The 18687-nt window shown below is 32.0% G+C and overlaps 1 protein-coding gene, 3 long non-coding RNA genes and 1 pseudogene across 4 annotated transcripts; 2 read left to right on the top strand and 3 right to left on the bottom strand.

Moving 5' to 3' along the window:
* The first annotated feature begins 5860 nt into the window (after positions 1 to 5860).
* Positions 5861 to 8456, top strand: LOC133779784 (uncharacterized). The gene is made up of 5 exons (XM_062219714.1): positions 5861 to 5898; positions 5964 to 6081; positions 6197 to 6298; positions 6898 to 6972; positions 8326 to 8456. The coding sequence occupies exons 1-5, from the start codon at positions 5861 to 5863 to the stop codon at positions 8422 to 8424; spliced, it is 432 nt and encodes a 143-aa protein (XP_062075698.1). The 3' UTR covers positions 8425 to 8456.
* Positions 8457 to 9471: 1015 nt separating this feature from the next.
* LOC133814555 (uncharacterized) lies at positions 9472 to 11282 on the bottom strand. Its single transcript, XR_009884793.1, has 4 exons — positions 11179 to 11282; positions 10514 to 10588; positions 9837 to 9955; positions 9472 to 9746 (listed from the first exon to the last, which is right to left on the bottom strand). It is a non-coding gene; the product is annotated as an uncharacterized LOC133814555 (long non-coding RNA).
* A 672-nt stretch (positions 11283 to 11954) lies between these two features.
* On the top strand, positions 11955 to 13253 carry LOC133814591 (uncharacterized). Its single transcript, XR_009884794.1, has 2 exons — positions 11955 to 11985; positions 12739 to 13253. It is a non-coding gene; the product is annotated as an uncharacterized LOC133814591 (long non-coding RNA).
* A 687-nt stretch (positions 13254 to 13940) lies between these two features.
* Positions 13941 to 14604, bottom strand: LOC133814621 (uncharacterized). The gene is made up of 2 exons (XR_009884795.1): positions 14476 to 14604; positions 13941 to 14381 (listed from the first exon to the last, which is right to left on the bottom strand). It is a non-coding gene; the product is annotated as an uncharacterized LOC133814621 (long non-coding RNA).
* Positions 14605 to 14689: 85 nt separating this feature from the next.
* LOC133779844 (ATPase family AAA domain-containing protein FIGL1-like) lies at positions 14690 to 17958 on the bottom strand (annotated as a pseudogene).
* Positions 17959 to 18687: the final 729 nt, after the last annotated feature.

An 18687-nucleotide genomic window follows, 5' to 3' on the forward strand; every position in this document is an offset into this window, starting at 1 on the left:
CGCAACCTTATAAGGATTATCAAGAAATAATAAGATAAAATTGACTAAAGTTATATATGGGTATATACTCTGGAAAGATTTTATAGATGAGCATTTAATCTTTATTTCATCATAGTTGAAATTAACATATATATATATATTTGTTGATTAGTATAAGCTGAAACCATTGCAATTTCCCCGGAAAATTAGCTTAGATCAGGTCGGCACAATTGATTATTTGACCAATTTTAAAATAAATAGCCAAGTGATATTTTTCAATAAGGAATACTAATAATTTGAGGCCTTGGCTCTCAACTAGGGGCATTAGCTAATAGCTACGCATTTGCCCAATATATTGCCTAGAGTTTTGATGCAACACGGCATATATATGCCTTGAGACAGTTAAAGTGTTACGAGAAGAATTACCTGATGCACAACTTGGAATTGGCAACAGTTGTGTTTGTGTTGAAAATTTAGAGGCATTACCTATATGGAACTTATTGTGACATCTACACTAATCTTAAAAGTCTGAAATATCTCTTCACTCAAAACGTGCTAAATATAAGGCAGCGTTGATTATTAGAGTTATTTAATGACTACGATTGTGACATTCTATACCACCCTGGAAAAGCTAACACTGCAAGAAATGGAGCTTTTGCTGGCGCGTTTTGGAATTGCGCCGACAAAAGAAACTTTTACCGGCGTATTTCACGAATTGCGCCTGCAAAAAATCTTTCTATTACCAGCGAAAATTTACGCCGGCTAAAGTGGGTTTTCCCAGCGCAATTACGAAATGCGCCGGCAAAAGTTTGCACACTTTTTATGGCCTACTTTTTGCCGGCGCACTAGGCATTATTGCACCGGCAAAAGTAATTTTTATACAAACCTTCACTTGACGGTGGTATTTTTGCCAGCGCATTATGATGTTGTGCCGGCAAAAGTCTTCTAAACACGCCGGTAAAAGTCATAAACGCACCGGTAAAAGATAAAATTGCGTTGGTAAAAGTATTAAGAAATTTAAATACACAATTCTTTTTAATTTTTATAAGTGACTATAGCTTTATATAGTATGATTCATTAATTAATAATTATTTAACATCTAATTAAGAGTATAAAGTTATTAGATTGATCTAAGATCAACGATAATACTAATTAACTTTGTAATTATGAACTAAGATTGTTGTGATCATTGTCGATTATGCTTATCTAACCATACGATTATCATTTATTTTTAAAAATTGCTATCATAGGTCTAATAAACTATTGCATTACACATAAATTTACGAATATATACATTCTTGGTCTTACTCAACATTGTTAGTGTTACCGATTATTTGATCGAGTATTGTTATTTTGTTAATATATATTTGTACGTTTCATTATTGATAATTGCTTGAAACGTTAAATAATTATTCATTTTTTTGAGAAATAAATAAATAGTCGATAATACCACTGATCTTTTATTATCATTAACAAGAATTAATAGTATTTTTATTGAATGTGTAAATAGATAAACTCTTGTATGCATTGGACAGGTCTTTTGAGTCTGTACTCTCATCATTTGCTCCCCCTGTAAAGTAATTTGGCAGTTAGAGGGCAATATGTTTAATGTGGATTGTTTATAAATGTTGCAGGGGCGTTCTCTCTACTACATATCAAAGGCCTCACTACAACATTTTTGATCAAATATTACAATCAAATATGACAGAATTTAAAAAGCGTTATTAATGCTATGGGTAAATAATAAGAAAGACATACACAATTTTGGAGACAAATGGCGGCAACTGAAATAATAGGCGCCAATTAAAATACACGCCTTTTTTTGGTTTTATTATCTAACCCAACCTTTCTCATCCCGTCTCTCTCTCACTTCTCAATCCCTAACTCTTTTCTCAGTCTCTCATTACCTCTCTCACTTCTCCACTCTATTCTCAGTCAACTCTATCTCCTTCACTTCTCTATTCTCAGTCTCACTTCTCTATCTCCTTCACATCTAACCTCTTGGATCTGTTTTCAAGTTTTACCATTTCTCATGTAGGTGGCTGGCGCAAGAGGCTGGACAGCGACGGAAACGAGGCTCAACGGTGCGTGGGCTCGACGATATTTCTCTCTCTCCCTGCTTTTGACGGTTATGCTCTTATTTTGAGTGGATTTACTAGCTTTCACCCATTACTTCTGTTTTTTTGCCTCAAATTTTAGCTACAAATCTTTCTTCTAAGGGAAATTTTGGACCTTATTTGCTTTAATGTGCTCTATTTTTTAGTTTTGTTTTTTTATTTGTGAGACACTAAAATTTTTTATTTGGGGATACTGAAGCCCTTAAGTATTGTTATAGCTCCATTAATCATATGGATTTTGTTGATTTGGGGATACTGAAACTAATAAACACTCCTGGTTTAGTTTCTTATTTTTTCTATTTTTGTTTCATTCCACTCACAGGTTCTCGTTGGATTTATGTATTATTAAGAATAAGACTTCTAATTAATTCATTTCTCTTTTGCTAGATAATCTTGGAGAAGATTGCGCTGTCTTTGAGAATTTGTTTGAGTTTTGATACTCATTTACAGTCCATTATGATGATTCAACTTTTGAATGAGCATGAATCTTTGAATTATTGTGTGCTCCCTGCCTGTCAATTACTACCAGTAAAATCATAGGGTATCAAAAAAATTTTTGTAGCTGTCACACTCGCTTAGAACTCTAATCGAATCTTCATAGTTTAACATGGCAGGGTGATGACGGTTAGTTTTCACAAGTTTGGAGACAAGTTTTTTCCTGGAACCAGTGATGTCAAGGTCATTATTCTATGGGTTAATGTGTCATGTATTTGTATTCGTAAGATAGTTTACAATGAAGAATTTTTACTTTAATCTCAATTACTTTTCCCTTCGGGATTAGCATGTATATTCTTAAAAAAAAAATTGCCTTGTATTTACTGCCTGCAAACATGTTTTCGTACATGCTTCTGCAGTTTTTTCTTCCCATAAAACATGCAGTTACATATTTCTTGGAAGTCTATTATGTTACTCATCAATTAAAATGTTTTTCTGTAATGACCAATCTTCAAGACTAGCTCAATGTTGGCAACTTTGGCTTGAAAGGAATGTTCAAACTTTTCAGGGTGTCAAAAGAGAATTGATGCACCAAACATTTCAGCAGTTTTTCTTTTTCTGATTGACTAAGAGACTGGAATTTTTGGATGTAATCATTGTAGTTTCACTATTATTTCTATAACCAAAGATGACCTCTTAACATCTATTATAAATATTACAACTTTAATGAGTGCTTATGTTTCAACAATTTAGTTCATGAAGACAGGCACAACCCAACTTTCCCTTGCCTTTTTATTTCTCTCTTTTTGCTATTCTAGTTGTCAATTATATTTGTTTCTTCTTTTCTTTGTTGCACATTAAAGTATATGATGTTGCATTTTGAAAACTTGGCACCCCCTTTGTACTGTTGTCATCAGTTTATGTTTGCAGGCTTTGCTCATATTATGTCTGGATACGAAAGACATATTGCTTCATAATTTCCCTTTCCATTGTTATTGAAATATCTAAAGCTCTTCAAAATAACAATGAGTTACAGACTATTCATCTTCCAATAATTTACATGGTGTGGAATGCTAGCACTATTTGGTTGTCTAATCTTCTATTTACATGAAATTGGTCCCAAAAATCTGTTACATGGCTTTTATTTTTTTACTTTTAATGGGGCTGAAAGGTAATTCATATTTACTATACAACTTATCGTTAGAACCAATTGCTTTCTATTGCCATTGACAGATATGTATACTACATTTATTTCAACCCTGATTTGATTGTTGAATCGTACTACTTGAATGTAAACTTGTTTGTATGCTAAGAACACCACATGCAACGAAAATATTATGCTTTAAGGGGTTAGATGTATTGTTTTTTCCCCCATTTCTTTTCTTTATTATGTCTATTTTGTATTACTTTATTGCTTAATTTCCTGAGAAATGATTGCATTTGATATGGTCTACAAGTTTTCAGTGTTGGTCCTGAGGATGCTGCAGTTGTTGGTAATAATCAACTGTCAGAAGAAGAGAAAACTACTCTTCAGGTAATATTTGTATTAGTTGATGTTTGTTTTTCTTCAAAGATAGAAGTGCCTTGGATCAATCAGCGTGGTCTGTCTTGACATTAGATATGATTATCATAGTGCCCAGTATATTGTGACAGTTCAATATCTAAAAACTAAACTTTTCTGTACTCAATTGTGAAGCACTACATACGATTTAAGAGTCATAAAATTTTCCTCTGTTTCTAAATTATCAGATAGAATAGAATTTTAAAACCACAATTCATGGTCTTTTGGATAGCTGACTAGGAGAGTTAGGAACTAGCAAATACAACCATTACTTTGTGGTGTTTACCTCATTGGAGGGATTGTTGATAGAATAGAAGTTAAATAACTTGTTGCACTTCCATTTAGAGCGAAGCAGATAAGAGAGAATTTAAAGACTGACCTTTTGATAGTAGAAAAAATAATTGTGGCTAAAATCTTTTCTTCTCTCTCTGATATTATTAATTAGAACAACTAATGAAGTTAAATAAATTGAGAGCCCTTTAAATATTTTGGTAGTAGGTTGAGAAAGTTGGAGTGAACAACAGTACTAGGTTGAGAATGTTGGAGTGAATATAAATATAAACTTAATGATATATAATGCACTAGAGTGGATTTAAATTAGAGATACATATCAAAATCACTATATTATTGATTAATTTGACATCATTAGTTATTTATAAGACTGAAAATATTTCATTATAATATTATACCCTTTCTTTTCTTTGACTCTCTGATCATTTTTTTTTTTTTTGGTGCACTATACTCATTCCCTTTTGTGTATACATTGGGATTTGACTTCCTTTGGCATCCTCTTAAATTTTGCAAATAGTAAAACTAAAATCTGTAACACTTTTCGTTCCCTGTTAAGTATAACTAATTTTAATATTGTTGTTGTTTCTGATAACTCCTTTGATCCTTGCAGTATGCAATGTTTTTTCTTTCTTATATGACTGGCAAATCAAGTCTTATATTCATTTTATGCTTTTATTTGCTGCTGAGCTGGTTTATACTTCACATATTTCTTGTTGATCCTAATGGACCATCAATCATGTTGTGTATTTTGGAGGAATCATCCCGAAAGTGGTAAAGAGCTACCCAACATGCTAATTATTTTACTTCTGATTCATGGCAGACTCAACTGAGAGGATACGAAGCAACACTGAGCAATTCCCCAAGAGATCCAACTGCTCTTGAGGTGAGTCAGAAACTGTTTAATGCCATATTATGTTCTTTTGTGAGTCTCTCTTTCTTTCAAAGGAAAAAGATTTTTAGTGTGAGAAAATCTAAAGAAAAGAAAAAGGAGAACAAGGTTAATTAGGTGTTCTCTAAGAAGACTGTAGTATTTTAAGTTCTGAAAGCGATAGAACTTGTCTAATAAGCTATTGTGTTGATTATTTTATTTCATTCTAGCTTGGCTTTAAAAAAAGAAAAAGTCATCTGATTAAATCACTTGGTATTATCTGGTGAGGCTTAAATGTAAAATGAACCCTTGTTAGCTTCTTATTTCAAACCAAAAATGTTGAGCTGATTCTATGTCTTATAGGTTTTTGTGAAAAATATTAAGCTTTTTACCGCTAATTTCTAGTTGGCCAGATGTAGAATCACTCCTAATCCTATCTTATTCTATCTATTGGACATAATAATGACTGGAAGTGTTGTTGATTATTCTCTTTTAATAAAAATATAGTCTGGAGGAAAAAGATAAAGAAAGCTGAAGAAGTGTTTAAATTTTAAATATTACATAAAAAATGAGAAAAATTAAAGATGCTGCTAGCTGCAACATCATCTGATGAAAATTGACGGAAACAGTGTTTTGAGTGGGGTTAGGTGCCAAAGGGTTTTCTTGATTTGACTTTTTTTTGGTAAACCATCTATATTCCTGTTGTTTGTAGCATCCATGCTATATTTATTTCGGGTTTTATTTCGGGTTATTTGCAGAGAGCTGCTGTAACCTTGGCTGAGTTAGGAGAATATACCCGAGTGGTCTCTTTGCTTGAGAACTTGACAAAGGTTTGTTTCTGTACTTCCTGAAGAGTAATGTACTTGGACGATGCTGGCCAAAGGAAGGGTTCAGTAAAAACTTTTGATCTAAGCTTGCTTGTATTCGTGTTATTGTATTACACAGGAGAAGCCAAGTGACCCTGATGTTTTTCGTTTGCTTGGAGAAGTTAAGCATAAACTAAAGGATTATGAGGGAAGCGCTAACGCATATGAAAGTGCTGCAAAGGTGTTTTTTCAGTTTATGCAAGACATTTTACTACTCATATTTTGCTTAGTCCGCTGATAATTTTCTTGACACCAAGAGTTGGTTTGTCAGCATTTAATACCAGTAATCAATAATAATAGGTTGTTGTATAGCTTATATGATTAATTTCTATTATTTTCATTCTACAACAAAATGTGATATGATTTAATGAATCATATGGAAAAAAAATATCTGACCACCCCCACCCACACATAAGGGATTGGCCTAGGTTGGTTATACCAAAGGCTATTTTGTGGTAATTCCCTATCTAATTAAACTTGAATAACTGTTGGAATAATTTTACTTAAAAATCAGTTTTTTTTTTCCATATTACTATTTACGGTTTACATTTTATCTTCCATTTAGTTTTCAGTTATCTCTAAGCATTATGAACAAGAAACATTATTAACGTGATGCTCCCTCAAAATGTAATGAAAAGAGATTGAAGAACATAAAATGCAGATATTAATTTCTCAAAATTCCATTAGGATTTATTTTAATAGTTGATAAATATAACATGATCATATTACTGATTTGGATTTAATAATGTCGTTTATTGACATCTTGTTACTATGTGGCAGGTGTCTAAGTATCTTAGTTTTGAAGTTCTACGAGGCCGAGCAAATGCACTACTTGCTGCTAAGAAACCAGATGAGGTTTGTTCTCACATTAGTGGATCACATTTCTTTTACAACAATCCTTTGATAAGAATGTTGTAAAAAGTAATATTGTAGTTTTCTACATGCATGGTTCACGATTTTATGGAACTTTTTATTAATGTTATGGTTTACCATGAATCTATTAGTCTTACTCTTATTTTTAGATCATTATAAGTGTTATATTCTCTTCTACTCTGATTTTCTCTCTTTCATTTCTGAACTTAAATGTTTTTTTTGGAAAAATCACTATTGCTATTGCTTAGCTTTTTTTTTTTTAATAGGCTGATAGGTCTGAGATTGTTATGGCATTGAAATTTAACTAGTAAATGTTTATCTTCTTTTGCATTGCTATTTGCTCAGAGGAAAGAACTCAATTGGGATTTAGAATTCTTTTAAAATTGAAATATACATAAATAAAATTTTACTGCTACATATTAGTTGATGATACTCTCTTGTTTATAATAACTTTTCATTGTTCATTTTTTAATAGTTTCAAACTTAATGTGGAGTGTTGAGTTTTTAATCTCTTCTCGTGTGCTTAATATTTGTTGATCCATGATTAGGGAATTAGAGTACTTCTTTTGTGCTTAATACTTGTTGATATAAGATTAGGGATGTAGAATTTAGTATGAAATTTTTGGGGTTATATGTACGAAACAGGTTTTGAATTAGATGTTGATGTGAGAACATACTTAGTTATCTCCTTATATTTTTCAGTTTATACGTAGTGATGGTGGTGAGAAATTGATTGCTCTAAATTAGAGTTGTACTGACTTTTAATTTCTTGTTGGTTGTATTTGTTGCTTGAGTAAGTTTCCTTAAAAGTTTCTATTGATTTTCAGAAAAATAGATCTATAGGGATGATATTCTAAATCCATTAGCCATGTATCTTTCTTACTTCTGATTATTTGTTCTTGTTATTTATTGATTTGTTTTTGTGGTCTTATTTTTGTAGTCTTATTCTTGTGGTACATGTAGCTCATTTAAACTTTAGTTAGCAAGAAAGAGTAAAAACATGATAAAACTGAAGAAATTGTATTATTAAGACATAAATAATATATACACGTCATGTTTATCAATAGTTATCTAAATAAGAAATTGTGGAAATGCTGATTTTTCAGACTTCTTATTTTTTTTCATAGCTTGTAAATTCTAAAGGAAGATAATACTTCAATTTTGCTAGTTTTCTTTATCTTTGATTATAGGAACTTTTGTATAGTTAGTTGTGAAATATGATGCATGTTTTTGAATGTCTTAACATACCAACCCTTGTATTACTTTTTTTTTATTACTCTTTTAATTTACTATTAACTTTATGTTTAAGCATTAATTATTTAAATTTTTATGTAGCTAAGCAAATCGACCCACAACAAAGACAAGTGCACAATGGATGATGAATTGAAGGATGGAGCAAGTTTCATAGTTTACTTTTTGTGTATCTTGCTATGACTTTGTTTTTCATTTTTGAAGTAAAAGATGTTCAAGATTATAGAGTTTTATTATGTATGTTTTCATACTTAAGTTAGAACTAAGACCTCATGAAGTAATTCTTGTTTAATGTAATACTTATGGTTTATTAATCTATTTAATATTATATTTTGTGATTAATTTTGATATATTTTTTTTTATCCAAATACAATAATAAAAACCTTTTAATTTAAAAGAAAACTTATAATTATTCTTACACAACAAAATTAAAAATCTTTTATCTAGACTAAAATAACAAAAATTTATTATTGGACTTTTAATATGGTATTTATGGTTGTCTTGGATACATATTATAAGTGTAACAAAACGTTATGATTTATATCATATAACAAACTAAAAATGCTATCAAAATAATCAATTATAACAGTTGAAAAGTGTTATACAAAACGTTTAAGATTAAACTTCAAATTTATAACCAATTACTCTAACTAAACGTTATTATTTTAATATGATAGCAACTAAAAATGTGTTCACTACAACAAAATAGAGGTTTTATGACTTTAATTGGGAGACATTGGAAGTCTACAATGTCTCCCACTTAGTGAGACGTTGTTGCTAGGGTCATTGTAGGTATATATCCCACGTCTCCCATTAGGAGACGTGCCTCACTTCCCACGTCTCCCACTGGGAGAGGTGGAAAGTCAAACGTTGACTTTCCACCTCTCCCATTGGGAGACGTGGGAAGTGACTCACCTCTCCCAATGGGAGACGTGGGAAGTCCCTAGGAGACATCCCACGTCTCCCATTGGGAGAGGTGAGTCATTTCCCACGTCTCCCAATGGGAGACATTGAAAGTCTCCCACATTTAAAAAAAATAAATTAAATAAATTTATAATTAATATTATTTTAATTTGATTTAATAATTAATTAAATTGAAATAATATTAATTTAAATTGAAATAATATTAATTTAAATTGAAATTATTTTAATTTAAATTGAAATTATTTTAATCTAAATTGAAATTAATTTAATAATTAATTAAATTGAAATAATATTAATTTAAATTGAAATTATTTTAATCTAAATTTAAATTAATTAAATTGAAATAATATTAATTTAAATTGAAATAAAAAAATATATTTGTTAGATATATACAAGAAATACAATATTTGTTAGAAATATTCAAAATGAACAAATATTGCATTGTGTATGAAGAAAGAGTTAAAAAATTAAAAAAAAACCTATCAACGAGGTCGGTAACTTTGGATTATCGGCAACACATATGTCGCCCATTCTTGTCGCAACTCATCAATTTGTGCCTCTGTATATGATGTGCTTGTTAGCTGCAAGAAATATAAAGTAAAATATATTAATTAATTATTTGATTACATTTATAGTTTCAAAAATAATTTGTAAATTTTAATTAATAATACCGTTCTCAAGTAATGCCTGGGACTTGCATGTTCAATCAAGTAATGCCCGTTCTCAACTAATCGTTTATTATCCTAAATAATATCGGGCAGCATTTCCCCTATAATAGTGACCTAACCATCTGCATGTGAATAACAAAACAAACAATTCAAACAACATACAATAAGTTTCTTCCTTATAGAATGCATATATAAAATTAATTGTTTATTATCCTAGATAAAATCGGGCAGCATTTCCCCTATAATAGTGACCTAACCATCTACATGTGAATAGCAAAACAAACAATTCAAACAACATACAATAAGTTTCTTCCTTATAGCTCCGCAGCACACAGTCAAATTTCTCAGAACCTACTTCACTAATACACACAAGTTCTCAACCTTCCGTTATCACCGCAGCACACAATTTTAATCTCAGAACCTACTTCACTATGGATGAATATTTAAGATATTCAAACTCTTCTAACATTTGTTTAATAATATTAAAAGTAGAAGTAAGAGAATATATATTTACCTCTTGCAATTAATAATTCAAAAGCTAGCAAAATTACTTCAAGTAGTAATCGAATTCGCTATTAAATTCACAAACCAATATAAATAAATTAATAAATAATAAATAAAATATCACTAAATATCTAGCAATATATAACTTATTATTATAATTTTAGAAACTTAATTACCTCAAATGTGTGATTGATAGATATAGAAGTTTTGATGCAAAGTACTCTCTAAAATCTCACCACCAAAATCACAACCTACGAAATTAAATTAATTAATATGTTAAACATTACTAAACAAATATCACTAAATTCCTAATAAGTAATTGATTGGTAAACAAATAAAAAAAAACTCCAATGAGCCACTAATTATAACCTAAACAAAAAATCAATAAAAAATTTCATAACCTAAAATCTCAATAATCAACAAAAACATAAATTTTTGCATATATTTATATTTTTAAAATTATTTAATAAATTTATTTTAACATAATAACTATATATATAACAAAATAGTTAGAATTTAAAAAAAAAAAAGTGTAAATATACATACAAAAATATATCTAAATTTCGAAATAAATAATGATAAAAATTAAAAAAAATCATGAACATATATATTATAATGAAATATATACAATGTGATAGGTTAATTTAAAAAAAAACTATGAAATCTTAAATCTATAAAAAAACCTCCATGGAAAAACAAATAAATCTAACAATGTATAGAAAAAAATGCATAAAAATGTAAAATTAACACAAAATCATGTATATTACTCATCCTAATGCTAAACCTATGATTTTTTATCAAAATAATTAACTAAAATTCATAAAAATTAAAAAAAACTAACCTTGAAAACCCTAAAATCGCAACCCCTTTCGTGCTCTCTGTTTGGTGTGCTCTCTCTGTTTGGTGTTATGAGGAAGAAGAAGACCCAAAATTCATTAAATGCCCAGGGGGACATCCAACGTCTCCCACTGGGAGACGTGGGACACGTGGCACGTCTCCCACTGGGAGACATTGAATGTATAGAGGGGTACATCCAACGTCTCCCATTGGGAGACGTGCCACGTGTCCCACGTCTCCCAGTGGGAGACGTTGGATGTACCCCTCTATACATTCAATGTCTCCCAGTGGGAGACGTGCCACGTGTCCCACGTCTCCCAGTGGGAGACGTTGGATGTACCCCTCTATACATTCAATGTCTCCCAGTGGGAGACGTGCCACGTGTCCCACGTCTCCCAGTGGGAGACATTAGATGTCCCCCTGGCCACTTCTCAACCTATTTCCAACGTCTTCCACCATTTTTAATGTCTTCCAATTGTAGTCATTAATAAAAACTTTCAATGTCTTACACCATTAGACATTTAAAACCCCTGATAAGTTTTAATGTCTTACACCAATGGTGTAAGACATTGTAGGGAGTCATTGTATGTCAAATTTGTTGTAGTGGTTATTGAATACTTTAAGATAACATCGAACATAACATTAAAAAACTGTTATAGAAAAGACAGGACTTTTAATAACAGGGGCTATGTTAGCGTTTTGAGAAGTGTTATGAATACTTCCGGTTAGCAGTTTTTAAGTGTTATGAATATTGTTTTTTCTTGTAGTGCCTTTACAATTGCTGCCTCAAAGTCAGAGAAGATAGGATATGGTAAGACATCTTATTGGACTTGCCTCCCACCCTTTTTAATATAATAGGTTCCATTTCAAATAAATCTATATTGTCCAAAGGGAAAGTTCTCTAGACAAATTACGTACTCAAATGGCATGTTAGGCATTTGAAAGGGTGCATAGGCCGTTTAACTTTAATTTGATGATATTTATTATGTGGTATGCATTTGCTATTATATTTTGTAATTTCCAATATCAGGAAGTAACAAGTTCAATTGGTACTTTGCTTTTTTTTAATGTGAAAATTTTAAGGCAAGTCGTAGAATTTGAAAGGAATTTTAGGAAATGTTATCAAGAAGCGTAGATGCTTGAAATATACATTACATGTTGACTGTGTTATTTGTTAAGATCCCATTATTACTAGTTTGTCTAGAGTTCAGACTGACTCAGCATAAGCTTAATCCACATTGCTATTTGCTGGGGTGAGACTTGATATTATATTCTTGTTGTCGTATATTTTTTGTCTACTTATCATGGACTGTCATTGTTGATATTGTTGTCTCATGTTGCAGAGTTTGACTTGAAATTTGAGATGCTACTGTGATATTTCTTATAAAAATTCCCAAATTCTACTTCGATTATAGATAATTACTATAAACTCTTGGGGTTTTAATTTATTACTGCTTGTTAAATAAATAAAATTAAGTAGATAAATAAACTTCAATTTGTTTTGTATAGTTATTACTATGTCACAACTAATCTGTTACTGAGAGGTCACTTGGCATTTATGCAGCTAGCGCCAGCCCCACCACCGCCACCATTTCCAGAAGGCTACATCCCCCTCACGAACACAGAATCGGAAAATGACCCTGAAACCCAGCAAACGGGGGAGGCACAACCACCTCCCATTGACCCCATCGTTGATCAAAGCCCAACTAAAAGAATGAAATTCTGAATAAGAGGTGCCGCATCATAAGTTATATGTCCAGAAGTATATATGTAAAGATCTAAAGCTAAGTTAATCACTACAACTTTAAATATCCGCTAACCCCTAGGCCTTTTTCAGTTGTGGTAAAGATCTGAAGCTAAGCAAAGTTAATCACTACAACTTCATATATGTTGTGGTAGTTTTCACTTCAGTTGTTTTTCAGAGTGAGTACAAGGACAAGAAGAAGAAATATATATTGTTTGACAATGAATTTAGTGTTTTATTTTATTTGTAATTTTTATTAGAGTAAATGATTCTTTGTAAATACTTTGTATAAGTTTTGTTATTTTAATCTATAATTTTTTAGATTTGTATATAAATGTTTCATTTAAATCATAATTTTTAATTTACCATAAAATAAATAATTTTTTTGCAAGCAATGACAATACCTAATAACTATTAGGGTAGCCAGCAACAACGACACGTAACAACTGTCGGCGTAGCCAACAACGACAACATGTAATAACTGTCGGCATTGCCAGTAACGACGACACCCACTACAAGAAAATGGGGTCTTTATCTACCAATTGTAAGTGTAGGTAAAACTAGCCTAATGGTGGGTAATATGGTTTACCTACCAATATTGAATTGGTAGAGATTGGTAGGTAAAGGTTAATGGGGAAAGAGTCTTTACCTACACTTATTAACACTGGTAGGTAAAAGAATCAGTGGACCCCACTAAGTTATAAATCAATTGATAAGTCATCAGATGATGTGTTTGATGACATGGCATCCTATGTGTATGCTGACATGGTTTTTGTAGTTTTACGTGTCTGATGACGTGGCATTATATGTGGCATCCTACGTGGCATCATATGTGGCATCCTACGTGGTGTCATTTTATTAGTCCACATAGCATTATTTTATTGGTCTGTTACACAATTTATATTTTGTTCAAATTTAATGGTTATGTGTAGGTAAAAGATAATAACAGTTATTTAATAACACACACACACACATATATATATATAACCACAAATTGAGCCATGATAATCCTCCTGTAAATATTGGATAAAAACAAAAGCATACAACATGGTACAAATTTTATTATGTTCTCAAGAAGAACATTTCACAAGTGCTGAGGATATACCCTTTGGAACAAACTTCCTAAAAGTTTTATTAAGTCTCTTGTCTTTAAGCTTAACTAAGCCATATATCAGCTTTTTATATATATATTTATATATAAGCATAATGTTTTTGCTATATATTGTTATTAATTACATCCCAAGAGATTTATATCTTCGAGAATGGTACTGCTGAATCGATCATCATCACTAATCCCCACAATTGACAAATGTGTAGCCCACTTGGAGAGAACCCTATTGATATCCAATTCCATCGGTGTCTAATGGCTTAAATATAGTGTTAAAGTCCAAATCTAAGCCCCCATTGCTGCACTGATCCACAATCCTTGATGTTATGGTTACCCCAGTTCTTGTATTCCTAAGCTGCAAATATATATATTCAAGTATATACCAAATCAATCAAATGAAAGTTACCAAAAAGCAAAGAAGAAAAAATGTATAAAGCGTATGATCATACCCTCAAACACTTTCCACAAGAGTCACGGCCCCTAGGTCCGGATGGTCCACAGAAGGCAGTCCAGCCATATTTGTTGCGCCATGAGTAAGGCTTATCGGCATCCCAAGTGGAGCAATAAGCACTAACAGCCCTTAAAAATGGAAAAACAAGACTGAGTACTTCATTATGAAAAAGTAGGGGAGAAGATTATGAATTCGGCTCTAGGTTATATGGATTAGTTACCTTCTGTTAATTCACATATGGTGTCAATATCTCCTTTTTCAAGTTTGAATAATCCATCCTTCTTTAGTAGATTTTGTATGATCCATGCTCTTGCTTCTTCATTATCAGTAACAACTCGTTATCCACAAATTCCAAGTACTTAAACATTATCAGTAAATTTGAATTCAAACTTCGAAATTTCACCTGAAGAAGGTAAAGGAATATATAGCCTTTTCTTAAGTCGCCTCCGTGCTGCTTCATCAAGTTCCTGGGGCCAATTCGTTGCTCCTGAAGGATGAATCTATTAGCAAATTTACAGTGCATAATACCAAAAAGACTGGGAAAAAGATGGAGTTAATTTGAGCCATAGAATTCAAAAGACACATGTATCAGAACTACTACCGAGTTGAGTCGTTTAACAATATCTATGAGTAGAATTTGTTCACTGCCACTGTCAAAGCCTTCCATCTCAATGAGAAACTGTGTTTTCAGTCTCCTACTCGATTCATGTTCACCTTCTGACTTACGCTGCAACCAGAAAACTTATATCATCAGACAAAGTATGCAAAAACAAGAAGTGGCGAAGAATCAGTGATTAGTGAATTCTGAAGTAGTCATTTCATAAAACTAAGGACAGTAATGTAAGATGTTTGCTTGAGATTAACTTCTGTGTTTTGTATTCAAAAAGAGAATTGTCCAAGGGGACTACACTGAGTGCAAAAGAGCAACTAATATATCTTCAAAGTAATATAAAATCAAGAACATACCTTACCTGAGAGAGAAGTGAATCAATTTCATCAACAAAAATCACAGCTGGTTGATGACAACTGGCAACTCCAAAGAGGGCTCGCACTAGCTTTTCCCCCTCGCCAATCTACAAAAAATTCATCACTAAAGCTATTGAAATAGTATGTTTTCTATGTATCATTAGTTACAGGGGTTTGAACGATCACTTTCTGAATGATGTAGATAAAATGCAAGAAAATAAGGATAAATCACAAATCCAAAGTACAGTAATAATGGTATTTGAATTAACTCAAGTTATGTTTAAAAAGTTTCCAATCAGTTCCAAACTATTCATAAAGATAGATAGATAATAATATTAATAATTAATGATAAATCTTGTTCTCTAAAGCCAAAATTAAAACACATACCCACTTGCTCGTCAGTGAACTAGCAGATATATAGAAAAAGGTAGCTTTCGCTTCTCCGGCTATGGTTTTTCCAATCATTGTTTTGTCTGTTCCCTAGAACACAAACAAGTGTACAAATCATTGGGCAAAGCCAAACACAAACATTTGCAAGCACATCTGCCGCTCCTACTTAAAAGGACACTTACTGGTGGGCCAAAGAGAAGAAGGCCTTTTCCAGGAGAACGAAAACCTTTAAATATATCAGGACGTAACAGAGGCCATATCACCATCTCCGTCACTCATTTTTTGGCAAGCTCTAGACCAGCTGCAAACATTGTCGATTAACAGCGTTAATGAGGCAGCTTCACTGCTACTGCACCACATAGGAAAACGTGTGATTTAAAAGAAAATTTGGAACATGGTATATTACCAATGTCCTCCCACCGAACATTGGGATCCTTGTCCATGATCTCATTGCTAACATGTTCAATAAGACGAGGCTCCAAATTCCTTAATTTTTCTGGAAGCTCACCATCAGGACCACATAGCAATTCCAAACTGAATCATCATATTAAGCATATCAGTATATACCATCACTAATATATCATTAGGACAATAAAATAGGTGGTGTAGAACATAACATTATAACAAAGTAAATGCATGTACCAGAACAAAAAAGCCGACCTTTCTACACAATAAAAGTGAACACAAATTTATTTAGGACCAAGGACATTGTATATTCAAAATTCAAATACAAGGTTCCATAACCTATAAATTGGTAAGAAATAGTTTGGTAAAATTTGATCTTAAAACCACTGCATAAAGCAGTAAAGGGACGTGAAAAGTTATAGTAGTAAATTTTGAGTAGACAGACTAATGTGGTTGAAAGTATTAAATCTGCTGGAGAGAGAAATTATAAAGCGATAAATTTTCAACAATACTTTAAGTATCAAACTGTTGGCTTTCTAGAGCTTTGATCCCACTCAATGTGTGTCATGTGTGTTTAAGTTTATAATAATTCACAAACCACTTACCATCTCTTTGTAGAATCATCTACTGTATCGTCGCTCTTTCCACCAATTCATGAAGTTATATTCCCAGAGTTGCCACCATTGGATTTAATAGGGGGAACAAAATTACCACAAGATTGAAAAGCTTTGAAATGTTTGATGACAAAGGTCCTAAGAATTGGTTATTATTGAGTTTTTAAATCCTAAACTTGCAATTCAACAAATTCATCTCAATTTTTCAACATAATAGTCATAATTGTTTTACATAAACACAGTAAATTCATAAGCCAAATGAACATTTAGAAACAAAAGAAGCAAGAAACCCACCAATAAAAAAAAACTCAAAATTAACATACAATTTCTGAATTTCAAGAACAATAAAACCCACATTTCGATTTTGAATCAAAATCTCAACAAAAGCCCTAAAAAAATGGTAGTGACAATGTACCTGTCACTAGGGGCTCTACTGGACACCTCAGGCTCGAACTCAATAATTTCCCTGCCGAGCCCAGCCACCGTCCCTGCCGAGCCTCCATGTCGTCTAGCCCCCAAGCCTCTGCGCCACCCAGCCCCTCGTAACCCCCGAGTTTATGTCGGTCCAGCCCCTCACAACCCCCAAGCCTCCGCGTCATCCAACCTCTTGCATCCCCGAGCCTTGTCGATCGGTGAGAGAGAGTGCGGCTGAGGGAGTTCGTTGAGGCTGAGGGTGAGAGAAAAGAGAGATAGGCTGAGGCTGAGAGAGAAGATAGAAGGGGCGGCAGAAAGAGAGTGGGAGAAGGTTAAATTTTTAGGGTTTTTAATTTTAGAGAGACAAGTGTCAGGGTTTAGGTTTATAAGTATATATTTATATTTAATAATAAATAAATTTATGTTTTTATTATATTATATGTGTTGATAAAATGATGTGTAAATTATAAAACAAGTATGGTTAGACACTAGGATAATGTTATAGACACATCAGCATTAATTTTAATAAAATTTTAAAAATTAAAATAAAATTAGAGGGAACAATGAGCTCCAAAAGCTTAATTTTTTCCCTCCAATATATACGTAGGTAAAAATCTTTACCTACCAACTTTATTGGTAGCGAAAAATATATTTGAAATAGTTTATATATTTTCTAATATTTACCTACGCATAGTCCGTACCATTAAATATTGGTAGGTAAAAGTCACATTTACCTACAAATAAATATAAGTAGGTAAGGAATTGGTAGGCAAATGTCGTATACATCATATTATTTACTCCACATAAGCTTCCAAATAAGCATTTATAATAATAAAATAACATAATAAAAATAAAAAATGGAGGGAAAATTGAGCGGGAATGGTTAAAAAATTTCCCTCCATAATATACGTAGGTAAAGATCGTTACCTACTGATATTATTGGTAGGTAAAGCTATGTTCCAAAATATAATATAATGGACTAGCATTTACCTACTAATATTATCTACCAATAAATATTGGTAGGCAAAACATTACTTTTCCTACCAATATATATTGGTAGGTAAAATATTGGTAGGTAAAGATCAGATTTCTTGTAGTGACCTAATAACTGTCGGCGTAGCCAGCAACGACGACACTTAATAATTGTCGATGTAGACAGCAACGGTGACACCTAATAATTGTCGGTGTAGCTACCCGTACATTGGCATAGGCAAATTCGACAGTTAGTCGACTGTCGTCGTTGCTCAATAGCGGCAGTTAAACACTGTCGGGAAATCCCGTTTTTGTAGTAGTGTAAATTTCTAATTTTAAGTTAGTTTTATTGGTATATTCCGTTAAATATTTAGAATATTTCGTTAAAATTAACAAAACAAATCGTTAAAAAAAATTTCTTTTATCTATACATTTTTTTAATATAGAAG

Source organism: Humulus lupulus, chromosome 1 (genome assembly GCF_963169125.1).
Source record: "Humulus lupulus chromosome 1, drHumLupu1.1, whole genome shotgun sequence".
In the NCBI taxonomy this organism is placed as follows: Eukaryota; Viridiplantae; Streptophyta; class Magnoliopsida; order Rosales; family Cannabaceae; genus Humulus; species Humulus lupulus.

Excerpts from the sequence above, each read along its gene's own strand:
- LOC133779784 (XM_062219714.1), top strand. The coding sequence starts at position 5,861 with ATGAAAATTGACGGAAACAGTGTTTTGAGTGGGGTTAG. Across the intron at positions 5,899-5,963 it reads AGTGTTTTGAGTGGGGTTAG|CATCCATGCTATATTTATTT; the intron begins GTGCCAAAGGGT and ends TGTTGTTTGTAG. Across the intron at positions 6,082-6,196 it reads TGCTTGAGAACTTGACAAAG|GAGAAGCCAAGTGACCCTGA; the intron begins GTTTGTTTCTGT and ends TGTATTACACAG.